The sequence below is a fragment of the Serinus canaria genome, chromosome 9 (genome assembly GCF_022539315.1).
Source record: "Serinus canaria isolate serCan28SL12 chromosome 9, serCan2020, whole genome shotgun sequence".
NCBI lineage: Eukaryota > Metazoa > Chordata > Aves > Passeriformes > Fringillidae > Serinus > Serinus canaria.
Window position 1 is genome coordinate 15,296,004 of NC_066323.1, and position 27,438 is coordinate 15,323,441.

The 27,438-nt window shown below is 42.4% G+C and overlaps 2 protein-coding genes across 11 annotated transcripts in view; one reads left to right on the forward strand and one right to left on the reverse strand.

Moving 5' to 3' along the window:
* Positions 1 to 2,095: 2,095 nt before the first annotated feature.
* SLC19A3 (solute carrier family 19 member 3) lies at positions 2,096 to 25,751 on the forward strand. 5 transcript variants are annotated; one of them, XM_050977810.1, is made up of 6 exons: positions 2,096 to 2,213; positions 4,541 to 4,706; positions 17,952 to 18,768; positions 20,727 to 20,919; positions 21,419 to 21,560; positions 22,321 to 25,751. In XM_050977810.1, the coding sequence occupies exons 2-6, from the start codon at positions 4,557 to 4,559 to the stop codon at positions 22,441 to 22,443; spliced, it is 1,425 nt and encodes a 474-aa protein (XP_050833767.1). In that variant the 5' UTR covers positions 2,096 to 2,213; positions 4,541 to 4,556; the 3' UTR covers positions 22,444 to 25,751. The 5 variants fall into 5 exon arrangements, with proteins under 5 accessions (XP_050833767.1, XP_030083138.2, XP_050833769.1 ...); XM_030227278.2 differs by lacking the exons at positions 17,952 to 18,768; positions 20,727 to 20,919; positions 21,419 to 21,560; positions 22,321 to 25,751 and adding exons at positions 5,043 to 5,859; positions 7,350 to 7,542; positions 9,100 to 9,241; positions 10,426 to 13,593; XM_050977809.1 differs by lacking the exons at positions 2,096 to 2,213; positions 4,541 to 4,706 and adding exons at positions 10,609 to 14,107; positions 15,910 to 16,066.
* Positions 25,035 to 27,438, reverse strand: part of AGFG1 (ArfGAP with FG repeats 1) — a 35,932-nt gene continuing 33,528 nt past the window's right edge. For 3 of the 6 annotated variants that reach the window (XM_050977808.1, XM_050977802.1, XM_050977807.1), the window contains 3 exons: positions 26,822 to 26,980; positions 26,122 to 26,213; positions 25,038 to 25,750 (listed from right to left, as the gene is read on the reverse strand). In XM_050977808.1, coding sequence (XP_050833765.1) covers positions 25,691 to 25,750; positions 26,122 to 26,213; positions 26,822 to 26,980 — 311 coding nt within the window. In that variant the 3' untranslated portion in view covers positions 25,038 to 25,690. Of the gene's footprint in view, positions 25,751 to 26,121; positions 26,214 to 26,821; positions 26,981 to 27,438 lie in introns of all 6 variants that reach the window. The other 3 variants (XM_050977806.1, XM_050977804.1, XM_050977805.1) reach the window with 2 other exon arrangements.

A 27,438-nucleotide genomic window follows, 5' to 3' on the forward strand; every position in this document is an offset into this window, starting at 1 on the left:
CCTGTGAAGCACCAGAGATAATATCAGGATTGAGTCCAAGGGGCAGCAGAGGCAGGAGGCAGAATCAGGATGACAAAGGTTTGCAGTCTTGTTCTTTTACTGCCTTTCTTCCCCTCTCGGAATTTTCCTATCTCCTTGATTCATTAGAGACCATGTTAGAGTAACTCTTCAGGATACACCACTACCATAAAACTCACCTTTCCTCCACTCTTACAGAAGCTTCCCTTTCCCAAGTGAACAGAATTGGGATGTCAGCTAGAAACAGATTGCCCAGCCCACCCTCCAAGCAGAACAACAATTCTGCATCTGACTGCACTTGGTGAAAAGAGTGTAGTTCCCTTCAAATCCAGCAGCTAAGCTCTGCTGCAGGCACCTTATGGCATAGGGCTCAAGTTGACCAAAAACTTGCATAAGCTCACAGTCTGCCACTTGGCATTCAGAAATGAATGAGTGAAAAAGCATGAAATTTTAACTACAAACAAGATGGATTGAAGACTATGGGAAAGAAGAGATAATAAAGGATAAAAGAGGATCTGAAAGCAGAGAAACCAATCATCAATACCTGGAATTACTTAAATCATTCTTTCTAATTATTGCATTACAAGAAAAACAGAATTTTGCTTTTTTTCTCAGTGTCAAGAAATTTGAGTTGGATTCTTCAGTAAGTCAGTGCAAACCCCAAGTAACACTGTTTCTCTCAAGAGTTCTCTCCATTTTAGCAAGAGTTCATGAGAATAAAACCAAATGCAGGTATTCTCAGTGTTCTCTCAGAGGGGCTGTCTCCTCCTATAGCCACAGGGTCAATGGAAGTGGAAGAACCAAGATAACTCTGGGATCAGTGTCAGCAGTGACTGATGGCTGGGAAAGAGCCCAAAGGAATTATGACATTCCTTCCATGCGTCAGTTTCACACACATGACAGAGGCTGCCTGCGTGTGAGGAGTGTCTGATGATGCACCATGACTCGCATGGTTCAGCTGGAGATGGTCCTGTGAGGAGCAGGGAGTGGAACATGATGATCCCTATGGCTCCCTCCCAGCTCCAGGTGCTTTATGACTCCAGAAGTGCAGAGCACTGTCCCAGGCAGGGGGAGATGGTTTGATGGATAAAGGCCAACGAACAAGTTATAAAGACAAGAGGCAGGGATGGCCCCTCTAACATCACTGATCCTCTAATATTGGATTGTTGAGGGGTAGAAGGCAAAGGCTGCAAAATCTGGCCAAGAGTGAAGGCAAAGGTGGCTGAGCTGAGACATTTCTCTGACCCAGCAAGGAATGTCATTCCTTTTTCATATTCCTGTATGTGTCCATAAAATTACTGTTCCCTTTTACTGTGTGTGAACCAAGATGCTGCCTTCCTCTGGCTGGATAATTCATTGTCATTTACAAATATTTAAACATTTTCCTACTGTATTGGTGATAATCCTAAATAATTATTCCATCACTCATTCCAGACCTACATGCTGTGAGACCAGGGTGGGAGTGGATCTAAATTTGTGTAAATACTTTTGGTGAAAGTCTGTACATTTCACAGAGTGTACTCTGCTGTTGTGAGTCCCACAGAATCCTCTGAAGCTGGCTATAGGGCAGCTATCCCCATCTTCAGCAGCACTGTAAGAACCTGTCAAAGCAAAAAAAATCTGACAAATTTGCCAGCAAATAAGTCAAGAGGAAGCAGAGCAGGGTGTTTTACTTTTTACCTTTTAAATTTTTAGAATAGTTTGAAACCCCATGTAAGTGGTGTGGATCCCTTCCAATCTTACAGCAGTGGTATTTGCTCACCCTCAGCTCTGTGACTACCCACGCACAGCTACTGCTCCCTCTCTAATATAGGTCAGTTTGAGGCACAAATGGCTCCCAAGCCACATATCCTGTCAAATAGACCCAAAATTCTTTGGGAACAGGACTTCCTCTATTGTTTTTGTGCCAGTCAGGCACTAAACTGCAGTTTGGGTCTTGATTCACTGCTGCCTTGGGGCAAAGTCAGGCCAGGATTATCTGGCTGTTCCTTTAAGGGTGCTGAAAGAAAGCCAGCTGGAGGCCTTTCCAAAGGAGGTGTCTCAGCAAGCTGTAACACTAGAAGAACAGGAAAAGCACAAAACCCAAACAGAGTCCAGTAGCTGCAATACACACAGGACAACCAGAAGTAAGACTGGGAATACTAAAAGGAGGCTTTTCCCTTGGATGTAAGAAAGGAAGAGCTCCAGCACAGAAGGTATGATTATATATGAACTTTAGAAATATGAAATCCTGCAATGACAAGGGAAAGTGGGAGGGAAGAAGAGAGCAATCCAATGGGGAGCTGGAGGGCAGTGTGAGGCTGTGTGTAGAAGAGCTGACAGCTCTGGCAGCAAGAATTGCTGAAGGAAAAAAGAAACAGAGGATTATTTTGTTGCAAAACATCACCAAGGCATCCTAAAATCTCTTCAAAAGTGAGCAAGACCTAGATTTACAAAAGCCAAATTGACCACATGGGATGACGGAACCAGGAACAAATTGGATCCTTCCCCCTCAAGCAGCAAGGCAGAGCTCTGGTTGTCAGAGGTTTGTGGTTAGGAATTCAGAAAGGAGGGCTTGTATAGCAGCTGCAGGGCTGGAGGGGACTTCAACAAGGGCTGGGGTGTGAGTGGAACACAAACCCCAGGGCAGGTGAGGTGACACCCTCTCCTACTCCCCAAGGGCAGAGTGGGCTGCCCCTGAGAGCCCTCAGCCCTCTGCCCCTCCCAGCTCAGCACCAGTGACAGGTTTTCTGCTCAGCTGCTTGTATCAAGTGGGAAACCTCACTTTACCTACCAGCCTAACACTGGCAGCTCAAAGAGCAGAAGTGCAGATTAGAGGTACAGGTCTGACCCAACCCCCTGGACAATGCACAGCTGGCACTGTAGGGATGCAGTGACCAGGACACACCTGCAGTTCTTCGGTGTACAGCAGAAACTGTGAATTCCTGCACAGGATGGCAAAGCCCTGCCACCCATGGGCAGCATCCCAAGGGCAGCACAAGCACCCTGCAAGCCCTTCAGAGACAGCAGCTGCCCACTCACCTCCAAAGGTGTGTGTGACATTCTGACAGGCTACGAGACTTGCTGCCCTGGTGTCACACAGCCTGCTGGGGGGTGAGCAAACAGGGCATGACCTGAGACAGACCAGAACACAGAATCTTGGCTGGAAAGGTTAAAATATGCCCTGGCTATGTCCTAAAGCTGACTTGTCCAAAAGTTTCTCATTACAGTGTTAGAGATGGTCTCCCCCCCACTCTTCTGGTGTGATTCTCTCGGAATCACAGGAAGCATTCCCGTGACACTGGGGAGCTGGATGGCTTTAATGATTACCACGTGGGAGGAGAGCCAGGGGATGTTATGGTGACTCAGTGAGCACGATCCTGGGCAGGGCCCAAACTGGTCCTGCCAAAGCCACATTTGCCCCAGGCTGGTGTTCCAGCAGCTGGGGAGGAAGGAGGGGCAGAACTGCTTCCTTCCCGGAGCACTCAGTGTCTCAGTCCTCCCCAGCTCGTCTGCCTTGCTGGGGCCACCTTGCCATCTAGTGGTTCACACTGCAGAGCGGACACAGAGCTGGCTTCCTTTCTGCTGGAATCCTGTAATGCCCCTGCTTTTGGCCTTTATGCCCCAAAGGAAGCAATTCAAATTCCCTTGGATCTGCACCCTTTCTTAGTGTGTCAGGCTGTCAGTAAAACGTGTCATAGCAGGAAGTTAAAAAAGAAGATGCATAATGCCTACTGTCTTGTACATATCACACCCTATAAAAAATGATCCTCTGCCCATCCAACCTGGAGTGCTATCAGGACATGAATGCTTTGGGCTGAATAGACCTTCCTTCTAACATAAATTAATATGGATATTAACTTATGTCTATTTCCTTTGCATGTCCCCTTTACACCCATTTTCACTTTTGTTTGAGCTCTGTCCAGCAGAGTTCAAACAATAAATTTTCATTTATTCCATCACCTCACCTAGTGACAAGAACAAAAATACCTGCTTCATTTCATTTCAGCATGAACTGTTAACACTCTGTGACCACTTTTACAAATGGAAAATACGATGTCTGTATCCAAAATGGACTTCTTATGCAGATAATTCCAGATGAGAGTCTGGCTTGATATCCCTTCTGTATTTCTTAGCAGCCCCATCTGCTAGGCTCCAGAGTTATCTCTGTCATACAACAGAGTGCTTGGCTGTGATCAGTCATGGTGTCGAGGGAAATCTCAGTGCTCAGCTGTCTTCAGCCACTTCAGTCTAGAAAGGCTTTTCCTGTGTTTATCTTGGTCAGTGCAGATAGAATGACAGGGTAGTTTGTCTTCCAGTTAAGGATCTTCCAGTTCATTTTTTATGCACGTTCTGCAAAGAGAGCAGCAGACAAATGTAAAGGAATAGCTATTCACTTTAACATTATAAACAAAAATTATTTTGAACTGTCAGCCCCTAAAGAGCACTCCTTGGCATTAGAAACCACAAAACAAAAGTCAGGTACAAGACCTCTTTACACTTGCATGGGCAGTATCATTATTCTAACAAACTTTATCCTCAGCTTTGCTGCAGAGGCCATGGGCTGCTGGAAGCAAGAGAAAATTGGCACATGGGCTCTTCCCACCCTAATCCTCTGCCTCTACGGATTCTTCTACATGATGAAACCATCAGAACCTTTCCTAACACCCTATTTGACAGGACCAGATAAAAACCTGACCATAGATGAGGTATGGTTTTATTCTATGATTTCTTTTAACTGAAGTAGTGAAAATAGAAAGGGAAAACACTGCTTCAAGTTTTTTAAAAAGATGAAAAGAAAAAAAAAAAAAGCAGAATTTAACTAGCTCTGGCAGGTTACAATTTGCAGCAGACTGCATAAATAAAAGATCCATTTAACAGATCCAAGATCCATTTGCCTGCCCAACAGTCCCATGCTGATTCAATGTGGTTATATATTTTATGAATTCCTTCAGAGAAAAAACTCCCCTCTACAACACTATTTAAAATACATGAACTTCCTCTCCTCAACAATAAGAACACTGACATTTTCTCTTCTGTTCTAGGTTACCAACCAGATTCTGCCAGTGTGGACATACTCCTACCTGGCTCTCCTTTTCCCAGTGTTCCTGCTCACAGACTACGTGCGCTACAAGCCCGTCCTCCTCCTGCAGGGCATCAGCCTCATCGTCACGTGGCTCCTGCTGCTCTTTGCACGCGGAGTGGTGGCCATGCAGCTGGTGGAATTCTTCTATGGCATGGTCACAGCCACCGAGGTGGCCTATTACGCCTACATCTACAGCGTGGTCAGCACCCAACACTACCAGAGGGTCACCAGCTACTGCAGGAGCGTCACTCTGGTGGCAGCCACCGTGGCTGCCGTGCTGGGACAGCTGCTGGTGTCCTTAGCAGACGTCTCCTACTTCTACCTCAATGCCATCAGCTTGGCTTCCGTGTCCCTGGCATTCCTGTGCACCTTCTTCCTGCCCATGCCCCAGAGGAGCATGTTCTTCCATGGGAAAGATGCCCCCGAGACCGTGCCAGGGCCTGGCAAAGGGCTGGCCGTGGGCGCTGCCTGCAGGGCCCCGAGCTGCCAAGAGGAAAGGAGCCCTGATCCTGCTGCCAGGGCCCCGAGCCCCCAGCCCCAGGCTGGCAGTGCCAGGCCCCACAGGCACGGGCTCAGCGTGCTGCTGCAGCTGGGCAGGGACCTGAGGGACTGCTACGGCTCCCGCAGGCTCCTCTGCTGGTCCCTGTGGTGGGCTCTGGCCACGGCCGGCTTTAACCAGGTGCTGAATTATGTCCAGGTGCTGTGGGACCTGCGAGCCCCCTCGCACAGCTCCACAGTGTACAACGGAGCTGTCGAAGCAATAGCAACGCTTCTGAGTAAGTCAGTGTTTAACCATTGATCACAGCGACAGCCTCTGAAGTTTCACTTTAGTAAACTTTCCAAGTGCCATTCCATTGCAGGCGCTCCAGGGAGCCAGTGCACACCCTGTGCATTCCAGACCTAGGTCTTTGATGTGCAACAGTTCAAATGTGAGTTATGTTGGTTTTTCTTTAGTAGCAGACAAATAACTGTATTTTACTACTGTGCATAAAGTGTGCAAGTCACACAGACATTGCATCTAGCTCGTAAATCCATTCAGAAGCACCCCTGTTTCTTTGGATGAGGCTATTGGATATTGGGGTTTTTTCCTCCAAAACAAATATTGCACTGTTCCCATAACAGTGCTATCAGCTTACACAGATGGGAGAAGTTTTCTGTAAAAATTTTACACAAAAAGAACATAATCCTCTCATTTAAATTTTTTTTCTAGTGAAATACCCTTGTGCAACCAGACCAAAAGAAAAATTTAAGTCATTGCACAATACTAAGATTTTCAGGGGAAAAAAAGACCCTATGAATCCTTACAAAACTCATGTGAACCACTCCATTTTTTGTACCAGGAGCAGATGCTCGCATCACGCATGCAAAGTGAGGTTATCAAAAGGTAACATCAGAGGATACCACCCTGCCTTGGCACACGTGGTGCTGTTGTAAAGAACTTGCACAAGATGTGGGGGTGTGTTTTATCAGGAAAAATAAACACATCTGCACCACACCTAGTCATTCAGGTCACCCTTACAGTCTTTAAGGAGAAACAGATACCACTCTTGCAGCAGGCGACTAAAGAGACCACGTGAATCATGATGTTGAAGACCTCCTGTAGTATCTACTCCTTGATGAATTTCTCTCTCTTATGGACTTGCCTAGTTCTCAGTGTATAAGTATAGAAGTTTTTAAATATAATTTATAGAAGTTTTTAAAAGGGTCTGGGACCCCTAAGATGGGCAGTCAGGTGGCTTAACTTTGTAACAGATGCATCTTCTAGGAGGCCCACAAAAAGCAAACCTATCCTTTCTTGTTCCTTGGATATACTTCCTTGATGCCTCAAAACTCACTTTTTTGACAGTTTACCCCCTCTATGAGGTGCACAGAGACCAGCTGTTCAATAGAAGGTTTATTAGCCCAACTAGGAGAAGGTGGAAGAATTTTCTTCTTGAACTCCAAACCATGTTCCTAATTCTCTCCCCAGAAAGCCATGCTGTGTACAGACACTTAAATAATGAATCCTCATACATTACAGTAAATTTATCCTGTGAAGTGGAATAAAACACTAAGAACAGAATGGCAGAGACTTGATATATGAAGTTGTCTTAAAATGACCAGTCATCTGCACAGCTGCAGAAGTCATCAGAAATGCTTTCAAACTTCAGACTACTCTGCTTCATTATTCAGCATTGCCTTTTTGCATGTGAGTGTGGCAGGACTTGGTCATACAGGCTGTGGAGCAGGTACAACATTTACACATATTTTTTTTCTCTTTTTCTAGGCTCAGTAACATCTTTTCTAGTACAATATATGCAGATTAACTGGGACCATTTTGGAGAGCTGGCTTTAGGGATCTTCTCTGCAATAGATGCCGGTTGTCTGTTTCTCATGCACTTCTCTACCAGCATCTGGGCATGTTATGCTGGATATCTCATTTTCAAGGCATGCTATGTGCTCCTCCTGACAATAGCAACGTAAGTACAGAACATCACCATGCTGCCATCATGCACAGAACACTGACCCTACTTTGAGTTTGCTTTGGGCATCCTTTTCCTCAGAGGTAGCTGACCTAATGCTTGACATAACTGTTTAGGTAAGGACAAGAACACTTAAAATGTCTGGTTATGTTGTTTTCATTCTTCCAAACAACCAGGAAAGAAAAATTGTCAAAAGGACATTGAATATTTCCCTAAGCAGAAATTAAACAAGGCAATGGTAACATTATTGCTAAAGGCAATGGTAACTGCAAAGTGTAGAAGCCATTTTCCTCCTTCCTGGCAAGAAAGATGCAAAGTGAGCAATAGGGACAAGCATACCTGACAGCCATCCTTTAGGATCACCATATGCCTAGACCCCCTACTGATGAACCTTTTAGCATGCCATGACCTGCATGAATGCAGGAAAAGACTCCACATAAAGTGTACCCCAGCATAATTTTATACATTTAATCATTAATGATATTAAGATCTAAAGAAGGAATAAAAGGGAACACAGGACATATAAACTCAGACAAGATCTCATAGGAGACCAAGCTGTTCTGTGGTCAGAAATAGAAATAATATAAATAATATAACAACAAATATTTCATCCTGTGTAATAAATATAAAATGTTATTGCTCCAGTCATTTTCTTGCTTGGAATGTCTGTAGATATACCACAATATTTCATTACCAAAAATATTGGATGCATTTTTTGTCAAACTCCAAAATTAATCACATACCATTTAAAAAATTGCTAACATTATAAAGCATGGCAAGATTATGCCTATCTTGAAGGAAGCCAAGTGAGCTCTTGTCATTTTGGTAGATTGTTACTACATCATAGTTAATTACACCTGGACTATTTCAATATATTCTAAAAAAAAAAAAAACCCAACAATGTAAAATCTTGAAAAAAACTCCCTAGCTAAAATCATTGAAAATGAGTCCTGAAGGAAAAACACCCTTTTGTTTGTATAGAAACTTTGCAGGTATATATTGCTAAGAAAGATGTTTTGATTATTGCCATAGAAGATATTGCAAGTAAAAAACTACAGGCTCGTGACAGAAATAAGCAGCATGTTACCTGCACTGCCAAATCACAAAGCAAAACGTGACTCATCACCATGGAAACCTTGGTTAGAAGATACCCAGAGAGACCTCCCAGCCAGGGCAGAACTGCTTCCAGTGCCAGAGCAAGTCACAGCTTTGCCTGGCCAGGTCTCTGAAAGCTTCCAGCCATGGATTCTCTACAGCCTGTCTGGCACAGTCTGTGCAGGCAGAGAAGGAGCAAAGGGGAAGGGTACAGAGACCTGACATTCTACCTGATCATCTGAAAGGAGGGGTTAGAAAAGCAGCCCATGCAGTTAAAAAAACCCACTATGGTACCCCAGACTTTTTTTTTTTAGAGAAAGCAATGAAGCAAACAAACAAATGAAGCAGCATTTCCTGTGTCCTTGATGAACCATCTCCATGATTCACTTTCTCTTCATGGACTGCTAGACAGCAATAGCTTTCCCAGGGGAAGTGACTGACCTGCCGGTTTCCCGTCAGGTTCCAGATCGCCGTCAATCTGAGCATGGAGCGCTATGCCCTGATGTTTGGATTCAACAACTTCATTGCCCTCCTGATCCAGACCCTTCTCACAATAGTTGTTGTAGATTCAAGAGGCCTGGGACTGGACATAGCGACTCAAGTAAGTGCAGTTACCTTACTTCCAATTTACTGGTCAGCCAAGTCATCTTCAAAATTCCTATGCCAAAGCACAACTTAATTATCTTTCTTCTATAGAAATCCAGACATCTCGTTCTTCCCTTGTCATTCTTTACCCCTATTTGTCATCATTCTTCCCTTTTGCCTTTTAATGCATTTAGGATTACAGATGCTGGTCTCTTACTTTCCAAAGGGAGATACACCAGAACATAACTAACCAGACCCTGCTATCCAACGGTTTTGGTAGTTAATGGGACACCATCCTCTCTTCCCAAAAGCTCAGACTGGTTTGGTCAGATGCAGAATGGGAGTTCAGGACTATAAGGCACAGTCTGGATTATTTGAGTTATTTCAGCTCAAGTAACTTCTGATTCCAGCTCAGGAGCAAACCTGGTCTGTATCTCAACATGTGCAATAGAGTCTTCTGCCCACAGTTTGGGCACTTCATTTGGGATGGGACATCCTATCTCACAACAGTGTCCCTTGCTTCAAACCAATGTCACTCACGTTGAAGTCAACTGAAACCTACTGACTTCTGCATTTCCTCAGATGGGCTCTCAGCTGGGGCAGCTTTCTACTCTAATAGGTCTGAAGAAGACTAAAGCTATTCACACTCTGCACAGAGAAGGCAAAAGTGACTTTCAAAGAGTAAAGATTGAATCAAACATTAAATCTTTCAAATTAAGGACAGGAATATGTAGGACTTCATAAGGTCCTACATATTCAGCCTTGCCACTGTTGCTGAAAATACTGATATAAAATCACAGTGTATTTACTGAAACCATTGTGGTGACAGTTAAGGAAATGTGTAAAAGCAAAACAGGTATGAACTCAGGTTCTTCATGCAGATTATTCATGACCATGTGGGTAATGAAGGTACTTCTACATTTTGCACTAATAGAAAAAAAAGTTCTGTTCTTATCCCTCTCCCTGTCTGACGTTTGTTAAGAGGCATAAGGAATGGAAGAAAGGGGCAGTGCCTAATTTCACAGTTATCCCCTGTATACTTGAAAAGCTGAGGTTTTGCTTACTCACAAAGCAAAAACTCAAGTGTAGAGAAACTGCCAGAACACAAGAAAATCAGAGTGACTGTCATCTTCAGAAGAAGCAGCATTTCTCTAATGTGTTTTTCATTAATTGTTCTGCCTTTTTCTCCTCCTCTCCCAGTTTTTAATTTATGGCAGCTACTTCGCAGTCATACATGGGATTTTCATGATCAGAAGCATTTGTGTGCTGGTCTCATGCAAATGCCAAAGGAAAATAGTGAGATCTTGCACAGAGCAGCTGAACCAGGCTGAGCACGAGTCAAGAGATCAGATTGTCACAAGCTACATGACACGGCTGTAGGAGGCAGGCAGGCTGGAGAAGGGCTTCTCCTGGGAGAAGGGCTCCCAGCAGGGAAGAAGAGCAGCATGCAGGGAACAGCAGTGCAAGAAGAACATTCAACTCAGCCCTGAAAAGCTACGCTGAATCATTCCAGTACTTCAGCACAACATATGCCAGCAGAGAGCTCACCAGAATGGCACTGTGCCAAGAATAAAAGATAAGTTGCTTTAGATTCTTATTTACATGCATATAAATAGCTTAAGGGCAGTAAGTTATACACAGAATCAGAACAACCCCCTTTGCATCCCCCTGTGCACGATGGCAGAGAGCAGAGCTCACCCTGCCTTGCTCATTGTAGCTCCTGAATGTGGTGCTGGCAAAGCTGCCTCTGTCACATTTGCTGATGCAGTGGCTGAGGGTGTGACTCCCCTTTGCACGGCCCTTGTTCTGAACCAAGGAAGAAAAGATCATGTTTGCATCCTTCTATTCTTTCATAGCCACTACAGGCAGATGGGGGACAGGCTCCTCCTGTCTCATCCCACAGCTCAGTGCACACAGGCTGCAAAAAGCTGGGCTTGCACAACCTGTCCTGGGAGCTTCACTGCAACACTGCTATGTCACAGTTGTTGCTTGGCCCACATTTGAGAGCTACAAACACTGTGCTGACTTCACAGCAACCTCTGCTGAGAAGGGAATAACTCCAGAGTCCAAGCAAATGGCAAGAGCACCACTCCTTTGCTTGTGCTTCCAGTAAAATTAAATTCAGGACTGACTAGCTTCCTCTTTCAGCAGGAAAAAAATATGAAATGCCTTAAGTATTTCATACTTAAACTAAAACCAGAGAAGGACATTGAGGAGAAATTTAGCTGATTCCACAGAGGAAAATTCCAGATTAACAGGAATATCCAAGATTTATAACTGAAACAAACAGTGAGCATTGTGTGCTTTTGAGTGCCAAGTGAGGGAGGTCCACTGATCTTGGCTAAGAATTTGTCAGGATCAGCCAAACTCATGTCAAGAAGCTCCAAGTCCTACAGCTAATTTTGTCCAAAAGACAGTCCAGGAGAAGAAAAAGGACACTAGAAATGAGTTTGCATAGTGAATGTCTAATTTAATATGAACCATATCCATATGCTGAAGTTATTTCTGTACTGCTGTTTGCTTCTAGCTTCCAATATCTACATCTAACTAATAAAAACCACTTAGCATTTACAGAATATTTTTCCTGTAGAGACACAAACTATCATTTGTACAGACATACCAGCTTTTCATACCACTGTCACACACTGCAACTAGACCAAGTGCCCAGAGGCAAGGGCAGGCAGGACAGAAACAATTTGTTTCAAGTCACAAGAAGAATCAGTAGGATCTGACAAAATTAACCTGGCTAATTTTTTAGGCCTTTTGTTTACTACTGTGCATTGTGGGGACATTGTCTGTTGTAAACTGGCTCTAAGCAGAACAGTTTAACCATTGCAGTCATAAAAATAGGAGATGCCCTTAGTCTCCAGTGAGAGTTCTTTTCTTACTGCAGAACTGGGGGCATGATGCTCCTGCCTTTAGAAACAGGGACAGAATCCAGAAGAGTGAGGACTATTTTTCTATGCTTCCTTGTGAGTAGCAATCTTATTTTGAAGCATTCAGTTTAGAACTAGATGTCAGTCCCAGACCAGAAGTTAACAAGAGCTTGTGTTTAAATTAAAAAGAGGAACTTCATATTTTCAGCTCCATTCTTATGTTCTGGCTAGAGCTAACTGCTCTCTGTGTCTGTAAAATGCCACTGAGGAGTGAAGGAACCGAGCAGACACAGTGTATTTGGCTTGCAGGCTTTAGAGAAAATCATTTTCAGAAAACAGATAAGACTTTAAAGAAAAAAGAATCCATTCCTATTCTCTCTAATCTCCAAAATAATGATTCTGAGGTTGGAAGCTGGCAGGAAGCAATATGGGGTAAATAGAGGATGAACAAGACAGCTCTTAGGAGTTTTAGGAGGAGAAAGACAAGGCCTTATGTTATCCCGGCTTTTCAGCTGCAAATCATTGCTTACCCAGCAGTCAGAGGTTTCTAAAAGAGTAAGATGTACACTTGCATCTGTGTGTTTGTGTACCTGCACACACACACTATGGAGAGGAGATAGTGGAGACTTGGCAGGTTACAAGGAAGGCTGGAACCACAGGCTGTCTAGTTCTGTGGGAAAATCAAATTCTCAACATCTACCTCTCCTAACAACTTTTAGTACTGCTTGTCTTTCTTCCAGAGTGTTAAAGGTTTCCATGCAAACATGGAACTCCAGAGCTGGGCACATTCCTCCCCATAGCGGCAACCCCCTCTAAACACACCACTAATTACCTTTGAAACTTCAGTGGGTTTGGGCACAAACCTTCCATGAAGATGCAGCCCAACAAGCTGGTAAGGCTAGTTTGAGCAAACAAGGAAGGGACAAATAGTGTGTTTGTATTCAAAACATGCAGGTACTGCCCAAGCACTGTGTGGGCTACCAGAGAAACACGAGCCAGCAGCCCTCTCAGCCCCTGCCCAAGGTCCTTTCCCTGCCTCAAAGCCCTTGGCCAGGGAGGAGGATGAAGGGCAGAGGCAGGCCCAGCTCCCCTGAGCACCTCCTGCCTGGTTGCACCACACACCCCAGCCCTGAGGGAACCTCCTGTACGTGCAGGACCAGACCAGGCTCTGTCAAGCTCCCAAAGAGCCCCTCCTGGCAGGGCCTCAGCTTCTGCTCCCAGGGTCAACACACGTCCCACCAACAGGCTTCAGGGTGAACTGCAGCCTCTGATCAGCCTTGGAAGATGCAGGCAGTACAGTCTAAGAAATAAATGGGTAAAGGAAAGCAAAGCAGCAGCATTTCTCTGAAACAAGCCTGTTCATTTTTTAGCTAAGAACCTACATTTAGCAGTTGAATTTCGTCCCTTTGTCTTTAAATGACAGATCTGTCCCTATACAGAAGTAATTCCAGGCCAACTAATATTAGGAAGCATTTGCTGTCCTACCTCCCACGGCCCCAGCAGAGCCAGGACAGTCAGAGCAGCCTCACGAGCCCAGAGGCCTCTGTGCTGTGCGCGGGACAAGGGCAGTAAGTCCAAACTGTAAAACTGGTTATCTGTCTTTCCATAAACCAGAAGCCAGAGCTTTTAATGGTATTTATTAACAGAAAGAATGCAATCATTGCTTTCTTGTCACAACAGGTTTTATTAATCATTAGCTACACTAAGTCATAGTTTTATCTTAAAAATAGAACTCAGTTTGCTGACAAAACCCATAAAGAACACTTTCCCTACAATCTTCATGGACAAGTTCTGCAAGAAAGAACAGCTATGACAAGTTGTTATTATTATTTAAATTCTGATAACATTTTCAAGTTTAGAAATAACTTTCTGGGAAAAAGTTACAGAAATTTCTGACTACCACCAGCTCAAAAGGGTGGCTTCTCACTTCTCTGCAAGACAAAGTCATTCTAGGAAGAACTGCACCTGAATCCACAGGAAATTCTCCACAGCCAGAGCCTTGACAGGTAATTCATCACCATTGGAGTTATTTGGGAGTGTGCTGGCTACTCACTTGCTCAGTGCATTTGGAGGTGATGCATGATTTATGGAGATGTTACTGATCAGCCCAGGGCTTATATTTTTATCACATTTCAAATAAGGTCTTGAGTTAAAGATACTAGAGACTATATTTTATTTACAATTATTTGTAAGAGAAAGATGACAGACAACTTTTAAAAATCGAGTTACAAGGTTAGGGCTGCTTTTCTAACATTCCTCTCAGGTCACAGAAATATTGTCTTTATAACATATGATTTACATACTATTTAAGTTTTAATGTATATCATCTCACAGTGCAAGCAGAAGCACTTTTTCAAAAGTGCCTGCTATAGAATGGAATTCAGCAATTTAAGATTCACAGCTTGTAGCAGCATGATTAGACATCAGCTAGTGCTTTGCTTTCATTTGCTTATGATTGGACACACTGTTTCACTTATTTCAGGAAGAGTGAAATTGACTTTTTACACAAAAGAAGTAAAATAAACTTAAAAAACTCAAATCTTTCTAGACTTCTTTTTTTCTGCCAGCTACACCAAAGAAACAAGCCTCCTTTTCCTTTTGGTCATCACTTTCAAAAGTGAAGTCAATAGTTCTTTACCCTAAGTCTGAGCAGGTACCGTGAGTATACAGTTTCTGGATTTTTCTTTACCCTCTCCAATGACTGGAGTGCAAGAAACATGGTGAGTGTTAAAGCATTTTGAAGAAGCTGAGGTCAAAATGGGTTGAGCTGCCTGATGGCTTTTATTGCCATCAAGAACATTTGCATGGTCATTGTGTCAAATCAAAATGTCAACAAAAAAACCAAACAGATTTGCAAATCAACAGAAAAGAATCTCCTTGAGCACACAGAATGAGCTTTGATCTCACACTTTGCCCACTCATTTATTCAAAAATGAGACTATAATGGAACTTTTTTCTTCTGCTACAGCACAGCCACTGAGCCCTAAGCACATCACTACAACCAACCTTTGACAGACAATACAGAGTTTACCAGGGCTGATGCACCTTGATCCAGTTGCTCATTTCCAAACTGCAGCTGTGATTCCAGGCAGGTTCAGTGAGGGGAACATTGGCTTAGATATGTGGCACAGCTGGAGCCGTGCACTTCACTCACAAGACAGAAGCAACAATGCCCTTTATCAATATAACAAAGTTCAGCAGTAAATGTGACAGTGGTTTAACAAGACTCAACAGGGAAGTGTACTTGACTTAGTGCAGAGATGGCAAGATCAGGTAAAACTGATCAGAGACCCTCCTGCTAAGTCACATTCTAAACTACTCTCAGAGAGGAGCCTGGGTGCAACTTAGACCCACTCCTAGTCCCAGATTTGGTTAACTGCTTCCATCTAAAGGATTATGCAATATATGCAATAAGTTCTTCATATGACTTAGCCAAGGTTTCAAGGCTGAGCACACTGTTAGTCACTTACCAAGAATGTGCTGTAGCACAGAATCTCAGCCTCAGGAGTAACTGCCAGAGGTGTCTCTGCCTAAGAGGAGATCCAGGAGTGCAGCTTGAGATCAGTGGTTTGGTTACATCTGCACACCAGCCAGACATCTGAGCCACCTCTGTGGGCAGCCCTTGGCTGTCATACTGCCACCTGTCCCCCTAAGTCCAGTTACAATGGATGCCGCCACCACAGCCTTCACTGGTGGTCATGGCTTCAGGGGAGTGAGTGTAGGTTTAGTTAAAAAGTACACTTGAAAATTAATTTTTACCAACTGTGAAGAGCATCTATTCTTCCTTTGCCACCTTTTTTTTGTTTAGATAGATTATGGATTGCTGGAAGGGAGCCGTAAGCCACAGCTGGATTTATCCCACGGTGATCATCTGTGCAAATGGATTTTTCACCACAATGAGGCCATCAGAATCTTTTCTCACCCCCTATCTAACAGGACCAGACAAAAACCTAACAACTGAAGAGGTATGTAACTACTCTCTAAAGCAGTAACTAAAATGCTTAAAGCATTAGGCCGTACAGCAGTAACAGAAGAGAAGATGAAGTGTGAATATTTTATCTAAAGATCCATGTTTAAGATTCTTCTGGAAGAGGGTCAGGAGTCACCTGTTTGGCAGGAGATCAAAACTTTAAAGTCCCTACATTCTCAGGACTTTGAAACCCCTTTGGTGGTTGATATATTTGGCAAAATCAGCTCAGCTAGTTCCTCTCTCCACCCCAGAGGAGACATTTATTTATACTTACCATGGAATTGATTACACTGACAGAATTGATTTCAAAACATAAGAAAGCTAAGCAGCCTTCCTCTTATGAGTTGTAAGCTTATTTCCTATATTCCCTAAATTCATGCATTCATTAACCTGTGGAGGTTAAGTTCACATTCAGAAAAACTGGGCGTTTTTGACAATAACATGCACTCCAAGTTTCCTGTGTTCAGCACTGCTGCTTCAGGAGTACACCTCCCAACAAAAGGGGACATGGTTAACACATGGCTGAGTCATGGAGCTAACAGTATAATTAGAAAACACAGGCTTGCTACACCCACATACAGCTAATATGAAGAACAGTCATTCCTGATGTGCAGTAGCAAATGTAAAGGCAGAATCTACCAGCACACTGTGAACCCGAGGTTTCTGCTGAAAAAAGGTATTTATGGTTTAGGTTGTCAGGGAGGTTTTTTCTCCCTCCTTTTAATTTTTTTTAACCACAAGGGAAAGCATTATTTCTTGTATAAATCAAACAGACAGTATCATAGAATGCCTTAATTCTGATTTCAGCAAGAATTCTTAACTCAAAATCAAGCACAGTACAGACATTGTCTCTTTCAGCCAAACTCGACTCCAGTGAGTTAATTCAATGAGGTAATTCTAAGTTCAGAAAAACAAAAGAAGTCACACAGAAGGATACAGTGAACCTGCTGCTCACTATGCAAAATCATTCCAGTACCTGTTCAAAAGTAAAAAGCATTCCTCCAGCATTTGGTACAGTTCCTTTCTAGTCTAATTGCTTAAGCAGAGAACAAGAGATCAGGAATGGACACCACTGCAGGCCCCACAACTACTGGGCAAGACCTGCCCAAAACAGGCAACTTAGAGTCACAGAAGAAGGTCACTTTGTGATGTGCATCTATAAGGATACCTGCCCTGGATCTGCACAAACTGCCCAGGAAAGCACTGAGCTTTAGTGGCAACCACAATCAGCACCTTCCAACCCAAAATCAGAAGAGTTTTAGAAAAAAAGAGAAAGAATTTCTTCACAGGGTGTCTACGTATTGAAGACCAACTTAAACTTACTGAAAGACTTCTTTACTTCTTACACTTTAAGTCAGAAAAAAACACAGAAGGTGCAGTACCCTAGTAGCAGCTACATACTCTGTGCAGTTGCAGTTCCCCTTTGTAAGAGGCACATAATTTTTTTCTCTATACCGAACAAGGAAAAGACGTGACCAAAGGTATTTAATGACTCACATTATGTTAAAAGCCTTCATTTTCAGATACTGGAGGGAATAGGATTTCAAACTAGAGAGACTTACATCAGACACAAAGTTACAATTGCTTTAAACAGCTGCCCATCAAAATCTGCATTCTTCATAGGCCTTTACTGGAATTACTTTTTAAGAAAATCTGTTTCTTTAGTGGAGCATAGCATCACTGTCTAGTCCTTACACGGTGAAGTCACAGTCTTGTAACTAAAAGCAGTTTAAGTCTGCACTGTTCACACGTTTCAATGTTCCATATCACCACAACTAGGCTGTTTCAGCAGTAACACCACCAAAAATCATCTGAAAGGGTATTTTAAACATACGGGGAGTTGGGGCTGTTTTAACATTTCCTCTTTCATTGTGTTCTAGGTTACCAACCAGATTCTGCCAGTGTGGACATACTCCTACCTGGCTCTCCTTTTCCCAGTGTTCCTGCTCACAGACTACGTGCGCTACAAGCCCGTCCTCCTCCTGCAGGGCATCAGCCTCATCGTCACGTGGCTCCTGCTGCTCTTTGCACGCGGAGTGGTGGCCATGCAGCTGGTGGAATTCTTCTATGGCATGGTCACAGCCACCGAGGTGGCCTATTACGCCTACATCTACAGCGTGGTCAGCACCCAACACTACCAGAGGGTCACCAGCTACTGCAGGAGCGTCACTCTGGTGGCAGCCACCGTGGCTGCCGTGCTGGGACAGCTGCTGGTGTCCTTAGCAGACGTCTCCTACTTCTACCTCAACGCCATCAGCTTGGCTTCCGTGTCCCTGGCATTCCTGTGCGCCTTCTTCCTGCCCATGCCCCAGAGGAGCATGTTCTTCCATGGGAAAGATGCCCCCGAGACCGTGCCAGGGCCTGGCAAAGGGCTGGCCGTGGGCGCTGCCTGCAGGGCCCCGAGCTGCCAAGAGGAAAGGAGCCCTGATCCTGCTGCCAGGGCCCCGAGCCCCCAGCCCCAGGCTGGCAGTGCCAGGCCCCACAGGCACGGGCTCAGCGTGCTGCTGCAGCTGGGCAGGGACCTGAGGGACTGCTACGGCTCCCGCAGGCTCCTCTGCTGGTCCCTGTGGTGGGCTCTGGCCACGGCCGGCTTTAACCAGGTGCTGAATTATGTCCAGGTGCTGTGGGACCTGCGAGCCCCCTCGCACAGCTCCACAGTGTACAACGGAGCTGTCGAAGCAATAGCAACTTTTTTGGGTAAGCAATCATTAGCAGATACTTGTAACCATCCAGTGCCGAGGGACTCTTCAGCAATGTGTTTGGTGCCTTTCCATCTCCTATGAGGACCACGTAAACAGACAAACAGTGTGCAAAGCATGATTTTACTATAAACTTTTACAGTGGGCTCTTCAAAATTAGTCTTAAAAAACATAAGCTTTTCCTTCTTAGAGGAGACTCATTCTGCCAAAATGTTTTAAGAGTTTTAAGTTTACTGCTCTTTTTAGACCATGTCTTTAATCTCAAGTAAGCACATCAAAACTGTGCAATGATATCGTCCATATTCCTCCTTCAAATACACCTTAAGCTGGCTGGTTTAAGAATTAAAAGAACATGTTAGCTGATACACTGCTCTAAATACTACTCTGAGCATACTGTGAAAATGTCTATTTAGACACTGGATTAAAAATCATTCCAGTCTAAGTGCTCCTCAACAAATATTCTGACTACATCTGTGTCCTGATTGGCATGTTTGCCACAACAGAGGCTGTGAGCACAACCCCTATATGGGCCATTCACTCCAGGGTTCGACTTGATGGTCCTTGTGGGTCGCTTCCAAGTTAGGGTATTTTGTGAAACCATTTCTGTGATGTGACAAGGCTGAGATCACTGTAATTGTTTACCGTTGAAAAACAAGAAATCTTATTAATGTGCATAGAGACTTGAAGGAAAGGAGAAAAAAGGATGGAACCATGCTCTTCCCAGTGGTGGCCAGTGACAGGACTGGGAAAAGTCAAGGGGCACAAAATCAAGCAAAGTTGCACTTAAACACAGAGGAACATTTTTATTCCAAGGGTGATTTTAAACAGGAACAGGTTGGCCAGATATGTGGACTCTCCCTCCTAGAGTCAAAGCCTAGGCACCATCCTGAGCAGCTTCCTTTAGCTGACTCAGCTTTTAGGGCCATGCGACCTCCATCTCTCTTCCAACCTCAGCCATTCTGCTTCTCATTAGTTACCTGGCCCACCCAAATTCCATTTCTCTTTAGCCACAGAGGGATATGGGTAAAGTGAAAACTTCATTTATTTAGCTGTGCAGCACCAATACAGCCTCCTTTTGGAGCTCCCATTTACACAGCTGTCTCCCCCTACATTCCAGGAGCTGTATCCCACACTGCTACAGGGAATTGTCAGGTTACTCTTCCCCCCTGCAATCAGCATGAAAATCCATTTTACTGAAGCTACTCCAGAACTTCTGACTACTGCTTTGAGTAGTGTTTCCAAAGTCTTTCTTGCACTTACACCCTCTGGCACTTGACAATTTCAGAGTACAGAAGGCACTCACAGCACTGGGAACCACTGCTCATGGAGGGATGGACCAAAGGGGTTGGTTTGCCCCAGTTTTTGGAATTCTGATGAAGAACACATACAACCAGCAAACAAAGTCCAGTTTTTGTGCTAGCTCACATGAGAACATGGAATTTGCTACACTGTAAGAGACTCAAGTAAGGGTTTTAACACATGTGATGGCCAACAAGACATTGACAAATGCAGTTTCATAAGGCTTTTCACCAGAAACTGAAAATACACTTCCAATAAAAAAAAGCATAAAGTGCTAAGATTTTCTTTCCATAAAGAACTTCACATGAAGTAACTAAACTCATACATATTTTGGCAGAAAATGCTTGGTGGGATTGTTCTCCTCCTTGTTCATAGTTGTCTAAAAACGGAGCAACAATAGAAAGTGCACTGCTGCCTCCAGCCTTAGGCATAAGGCACTTTCCCAGAGCACTTCAGGCAGTGAAGGGGCTAAGCAAGGAAGAAAACATCCAAACTAACAGAAGACTCCCACACCCCGAAAAAGAAGTATGATCCATACCATTACCAAAGTCCACTGTGAGCAAGACTGAAGAGCTCCTGGCATGATCTAATGACAGTTATGCAATGGCTCTCAATGATAATGTTTTGAAGATTTAATTACTACTTTTCTATTTTTAGGTTCAGCAACATCCATGGCAGTGGGATATGTCAAAATAAACTGGGATCTCTCTGGAGAACTGGCTTTGGGAATTTTTTCTGCACTGGATGCTGGTTCTCTGCTTCTTATGCACTTCACTGAGAACATCTGGGCATGTTATGCTGGTTACCTTGTATTTAAAGCTTGCTATATGTTCCTTATAACAATAGCAACGTAAGTACAACACACAACTGTTCTAACTAAATTGATTTAAATCACTGTCAAATTTTTATATTTATCAAAATTTTACTGGACATTTCCCTAGATATAAATACAAATAGGTTATGCCAGCAGCATATATTGTTTCTAGCCTGTATAAAACTGGGTAAAATTATTTGACCTAACCATTACCATAGTACACTCCAAGTCAGAACAAGGCAGCTTCTGTACTTGGCTGTTCAATGACAAAGTATGAGTATTCTCAAAATGATCCAATGAATATAGACAGGTATTTAGCAAAAATATTCACTCAAGGGTAAATAAGATGCACAAAAGTCACAAAGCCAGAAAAAACAAAAAAAAATTGCCAAAATGAAGCTGATAAAGCTTAATAGCCAAGACTGAAGTGATCTGGTCCTTTGAAGAGTGCACTGTGCCCATTAAACTGTTCCCATAAGTGCATCCACCTGTCCTTGCTCTCCATGGTTTTGTGAACCTGTGCATTCATTGTCAGGTTTCAGATTGCTGTCAACCTCAGCATGGAACGTTATGCTTTGATGTTTGGCTTCAACAACTTTGTTGCACTGGTGATTCAGACGATTTTAACTGTTGTTGTAGTAGATTCAAGAGGTCTGGGACTGGATATCAGCACTCAGGTAAGCCACTGAGTCCCACTGCTTAGTTCCCCTACTCTCCTTCAAAAGCAGGTTCTACTCCAAGATTAGCCTGTGGTAATGTGCAAGTTCAGGACAGTTACTCACCTGGAAAAAGACCCATTTAAAATGAACTGGCTTGAACTACTTCAACCTGCTTGTCCTCCAAGCCTCCCAGTACTGGGATGACTGGAAATTATTCTATGTCCACAAAACAGAAGGCAAAGGCGACCACCTACTACTCTGGGTATTTTTTAAATTAAAGGCTTACTATTCACAAGTTTATAGCCAAAATACCCTAACCAGAAGCAGGAAGCCAGCTGAAAGAATCTATGGGTCTATTACTGGGGTAATTTAAGTTACATAGTTCCAGTGAACACACCTTTAAAGTTACTGTAATTCTGAAAATTAACTCATTGCAATTCCCCATTAAATTTCTAAAATTAGTTTAAACTGAGATACTGAATGAGTCTAAGACTCTAGGTTTCATGTTTCCAGAAAAGAGACAAAGTGCAGGACAGCTGTCCTCGCTTATTGAGGTGGGGAAGGATGTATCAGAACATTCTCTCCCCCTTTTACAATCATAGAATTTCGACAGTGTAAAGTCAAGCAGTCCAGACTTCTTGAATCCTCTCAAGATGGGGTCATTCTGGGCACAGATGACAGGGAAAGGAAGGCAGCAATGGAGAGATACCCGTTAGAGTCAAAAACTGTTTTTTCTGTTACATAACTACTTTTCTCCTTCCCAACCTCCATTTCCCAGTTTCTCATTTATGGCAGCTACTTCACAGTCATAACTGGAATTTTCCTGATCAGAAGCATGTACACCATAATTTCCATCAAATGCAGAAATACAAGTGTGGCTGCTGAAAGCACTGCCCCTTAACAACCGAGACAAAAGCAAAGGTTACAAGCAACAATGCAGAAGGCTCCATCATCTGGACAAGAAATCAAGAGAAATATAACATTCAATCAAGCAAAACTGGTCCAGGTTGAAGCAAGCTGTTTATGAGCCTACTGCAGAGAGAGCTTCGTCAACAGGATGATGCATTTGCTCCATTTTCTTCACCAGCAGTTTAATACAAACATTCCTCAAACAGTCTTCTAAATCAAGGTTAGTGATCTGACATACAAACTTCTATTAAGGCTTAGTGAGCACAAGGACATACAAATGCCTGAACCTCGCACCACAGGAACTCACAGAACAACCTCGGACTTTCCCTTTTACTGAGTATTTCAATTTAAGGCAATTTATTTACTGACAGAAGACCATCAGATATGCCCAGGGAATCTAAAGCAGTTGAACCATACAAAGACTTGTCAGAAAATTTGTCACAGAGGTCTTTGGAAAACTTAAAGACTTTTTCAACTGGACATCACAACTGCCTTACAGAGCTCAGGGTGGTCCTGCAAGTGTAGCATCTTACACTTGTAACAGCTGATGTTTAGGACTGAAGTCTAATCTAGGAGGTCTCCACATTAATTTCTATATAAGGGGCCTAAAGTTATCAAGTGAACTGCTTAAAAATACAGCTTTTAGGCAACTATGCTATTTGCATGAACAATTGAGGGAATAACTGCAGAGATCTCCACGATAAAAACATTTCAAATCAGGGGTGAAAAATTCATTTTGTAAATAAAGCTATTTTAAAACCTAATCAATGAAACACCAATGGTGTCAGTTTATGCTCAATATACAGAAGGCTCAAAACAATAAAAGATCTTTAGCTTGTCTGGATTTTGACAAATCTAAAATCCGTGAACACAGACTTAAGAGGTGTGTTTGTGTATAGTTAAAAGTTGCAAACCTTTTATCTGTCATAATTCATTATGAAAAATATTCTACTACTTCTAGTGCATATTCTACACTACCTGCCTTGAATACTTCAATCAGTTTCAGTATCTCAGCAGTAGTATTTGGATTAGGACAATCTCTATAGATGCTGATCCCATTAGCCCTTGCCCAAAGCCTAATTTACACCACTGTAAGTGAAGAGGGCACAGAATTGTTGCTCTTTCATAACACTTTTTATCTCATTGACAAGACATCTCTATGATTCGGTCCAGTTCTCTGCATTAAGCATTTTTAAGTATTCCCAAGACCTGCTGAACCCTTGCAGTTCCCCACTCTCTACTGCATTTACCTTTTACTATCCAAAACAGCCAAGGCTGTGGAACAGGGAGAATTACAAGTATTTACACTGTGCTAAAATACAGTGGTGAGAGTAAGGGTATTACTAATACCCTGCAAGACTCCAGTTGCTGGGGATTTCTTCAGTGAATTCCTCAGAGAATGTTGGGAACTGAACTGAACACCACACTCTGTTGAGCAGTCTCCATCAGAAACAAAAGAGAGCCTTCAAGCCTGTTTTAAATATACCAACAGGACAAAACCAGACATTGAAGTATAGAAAACTTGCAGCATGTTTTATGAGCTGCCTGTCTCCTGCTTGCTATTGCCAAAGTTTAAAAACCAAAAACAAACAAAAAGAAATTACAACCCCCATAGGCAGGCTACAAAAGTCAAAAGCATTATCACAAATATTTTTACAAGGAGAGGTCAAGCCTTTCAGATGCCCTAGAAAAACCTAGCTGACATTCAGGCAGTCAATTACAAGTGAAATGTCTTACCTTGAAGAATTTTCATGTTTATCTCAAATGGACTTGCATGTCCTTTTTAAAAAAAAGTCAATCTCACCTTATTTATTCCTGATATCCTGAAATCTGTTAGAATTTTATTCTCCAGCTGGTCAGAAACTTTAAGCTTGCAGTTTATGTATTCACAATATACTTACATTATTTGCTCAGTTTCAGAATTACACTTGAACTGTAGCCAAATTATCTGTTTAAAACAGCAATTACTTTGATGCAGTTATATTTTTCTTGAACCTTATCACTGTTACAAAGGAAGACAAGCCAGACATTTTTCCCTCTACAAACTTCACTGCAGTATGGCAGGAAATATTTCTGTAAATTAAAAAAAAAAAAAAGTAATATTCCACAGGAGCTCTTACTGATATGTATCAGTTTTTAATAAAGAGAGGGCTATTACGCCTGTGGTCCCTTGGCCTGCTGTTCAGACCACACTCTGTTCAGACCACAACTAAGGCTTGTTCAGAGCTGTCATTAGCTACCCATAATAAAGTGTCTTTTGCTGCAAACCTTCTCTCCAATAACCACCCTACACAGTGCTTCCAGTGTTCTTCATGACCTACTCTATCCAAACAATCCAAACCTCACCTAACGCTCTTCTGTGTGGCAGGTCACTTCACTTGAGCTAGAACAGCTTCATCATAAGGACAAAAGTGAGGCATGTGAAAATTTAAAGCTTAGCTCACCTTTAAACACACTGCTTTGGACACCTCACCTGTGTACAAGACACAGCGTGCACATTTTCATCCAGTAAATGTTACTGCACAGAAATAATGCTACACAGGGGTTTTTTTTCTAATATTTATTTTTTCACCTGCAAACTGTAGCAAAACATGATCAGCTTTATTATGCAGACAGGTATCCCTCTAACATTAGAGATTTAGGCATGTATAAATAGAAGAGCTCTTAGGAAAGGAAAACATTTTGAGAAATGAACAAACCTTCAATTTAACTTCGTGACTTCCAATACCAATGGTTAAAATGATGCAGCTCATTCATTCCAAGAGATACAACAGCACCTTAAAGTGGCTGATCTATTCCCCAGTAACATTTTTCACATAACAATGTGTTAAAGTTACAAATACTGATATGCACAAATAGCTATTTTCTAAGAAAAATATGTACAGTACTGCAGCATAATGAGTGTGGTATCTGCAATAACTTATTAGCCAATTTTAATACACATGATACCGCTACTTTGTACCTGCCACTTCACAGGTTCAAGGATGTTACCACAGCCCTCTGTTTTGCACGTTATTACCTGGTGGGGGGTTGGTTTTCTTGTCTGTTTGTGTTGGGTGGTTTGTTTTTTTTTTCCTTTTTGAAACTTTTTAAGGTACACAATGCAGGCTTTTATTTTTACTTCTTAAAGACTTCTTTTGTGTTTAAAGCTAATATCAGTGAAACAAGACAACAGTGCAAGAGGCGCAGAGATGTTATGTGACCACATAAGAGTTCTTTTGGGTAAAGTGTCTATAAGGCTATAAGAAAGGATTGGTTGATGAGCTTCCTGTTGGAAATTGTCCTGTGGGTGCACCAGCCTGGGGGAAAAGGAACAAAGAAAAATAAGGAACAAAGAAAAATATTTTAAGATTTTTTTCCATATTGTAAATAATAAATGCAGAAAAAAATAACCTGTTAGGGAATTCTTCTGTTTTATATTGCAATCTGCTTTTTGCTGCTTCTCTGGAATTACACTACTCTGGGAACATGTATGAAAGCACCTCTGCTTTGATCTGAACATCGTTACAATTGGCATATAATTCAAATAATGAGCTGCAGTTAGGAGAGTCACGTGCTTCCTTCCATTATTAAAATCAAGAAAACCCTTAATCTTTGTGTATCTCTAAATTAAGTGTTACAGACTATTCTTCTTTGGACATACAGAAGTCATTGACATGCAACAACTCACCATAAAAGGGTTACTAGATACTCCAACAGCTGCAACTTGTCCAAAAGGAGTTACTACAGGCTTTGCTTGCCCAAATGTAGCAAAACCTGCTCCTTGGAAAGAAAAGCAAAAGAATATTAATACTAGTAAACAATGTTCAAAGAGTTCTTTGCTGCAGCTTCCAGCCAAAATTAGGTGTTAGTTTGAACTGCAGAACCAGCAGGACTGATCCTACTTAAACATGATCAGGAATGTAACTGTAAAACACTGTGGCTGAGCTTTTTGTTTGTTTTCAACTGTTCACAACTCATCAATCTCCAATTTCTACATATGCACTTCTTTCAATGTTATATCATATAAATTCAGGGAGAAAATACTTTCCAATTTTCACTTGCCTGTGTTCTATGAAGTTAGAGAAAGTGTCATAGTGTGTTGCAGACATTCCCAAACAACCCTTCTTGCCTAAAACCCCTTTAAGCCTGGGAATACTTGCCATTTTAGTATGAGATTTTGGTAAAATTTCAGTTTGGTAATTAGGCAATTGCACACAGCCAAGTCAGAAGGCTCATCTACAGAGCCAGAACAGTGTGGGAGCCCTTCATCAACATTACTATCAAGTTCATATAGAAATAAATATCCACCCATTATTGCAAATTTTTAGACAGAGCATTTTCTCCATGTTTCTGATTTAGACAAGGTTATCTAAAACATGCAGACCTACCATTTGGCTGCTGAGCAAAAGCAGTCTGTTGAGGGAAAGCTGCCTGGGTTGGGAACGTGGGCTGCTGGAAGTTGCCACTATAACTAGTAGGAAGACTGTAGGAGGCAGGAGTTCCAAATCCTGCCGGCATGCTCATGGATGCAGTACCAAATGTTGCTGCTGGTAGGCAAAAAATAACATACAATTATTTGTAGGAAATAATTTTTTTCATTAAACAAATTACTATAAGGCGAAGTTAAAAGTCTTCTAATACCCTCTATGGCTGGATCAAAGTTTGATTCAACTTCCACAGCCATTGAACTGATTTGTTCCCTTCCATCACCACCAACTGAGTGCATAATTTGCCTTTACACTTCAAAAATAAATGGCATTATTTAAAATTTAGTAGATCCAGCACATTCAGATATACTTTCTGAAGAGGAAATTATTTTTTGTTCTCAGTGTTATTATATATTTCCCCCACAGTTTTTTCTGGTAGAAGTCTGTAAACATAAGAAGCAAGCAGGTTCAGGCAGCCTAAGCCCCTCTATTATTCTCCTTCTCAGAAAAGCACAAAATGATTTTCCTACTTCAAGCTGCACTACAGGAGGTTATAAATTAAAAAAAAAAAAACAAAA

Bases quoted from the DNA above. Each gene is read 5' to 3' on its own strand.
- SLC19A3 (XM_030227278.2), top strand. From the start codon at position 4,557: ATGGGCTGCTGGAAGCAAGAGAAAATTGGCACATGGGCTCTTCCCACC. The intron at 4,707-5,042 runs GTATGGTTTTAT...CTTCTGTTCTAG, and splicing joins AAAACCTGACCATAGATGAG to GTTACCAACCAGATTCTGCC. The intron at 9,242-10,425 runs GTAAGTGCAGTT...CTCCTCTCCCAG, and splicing joins GACTGGACATAGCGACTCAA to TTTTTAATTTATGGCAGCTA.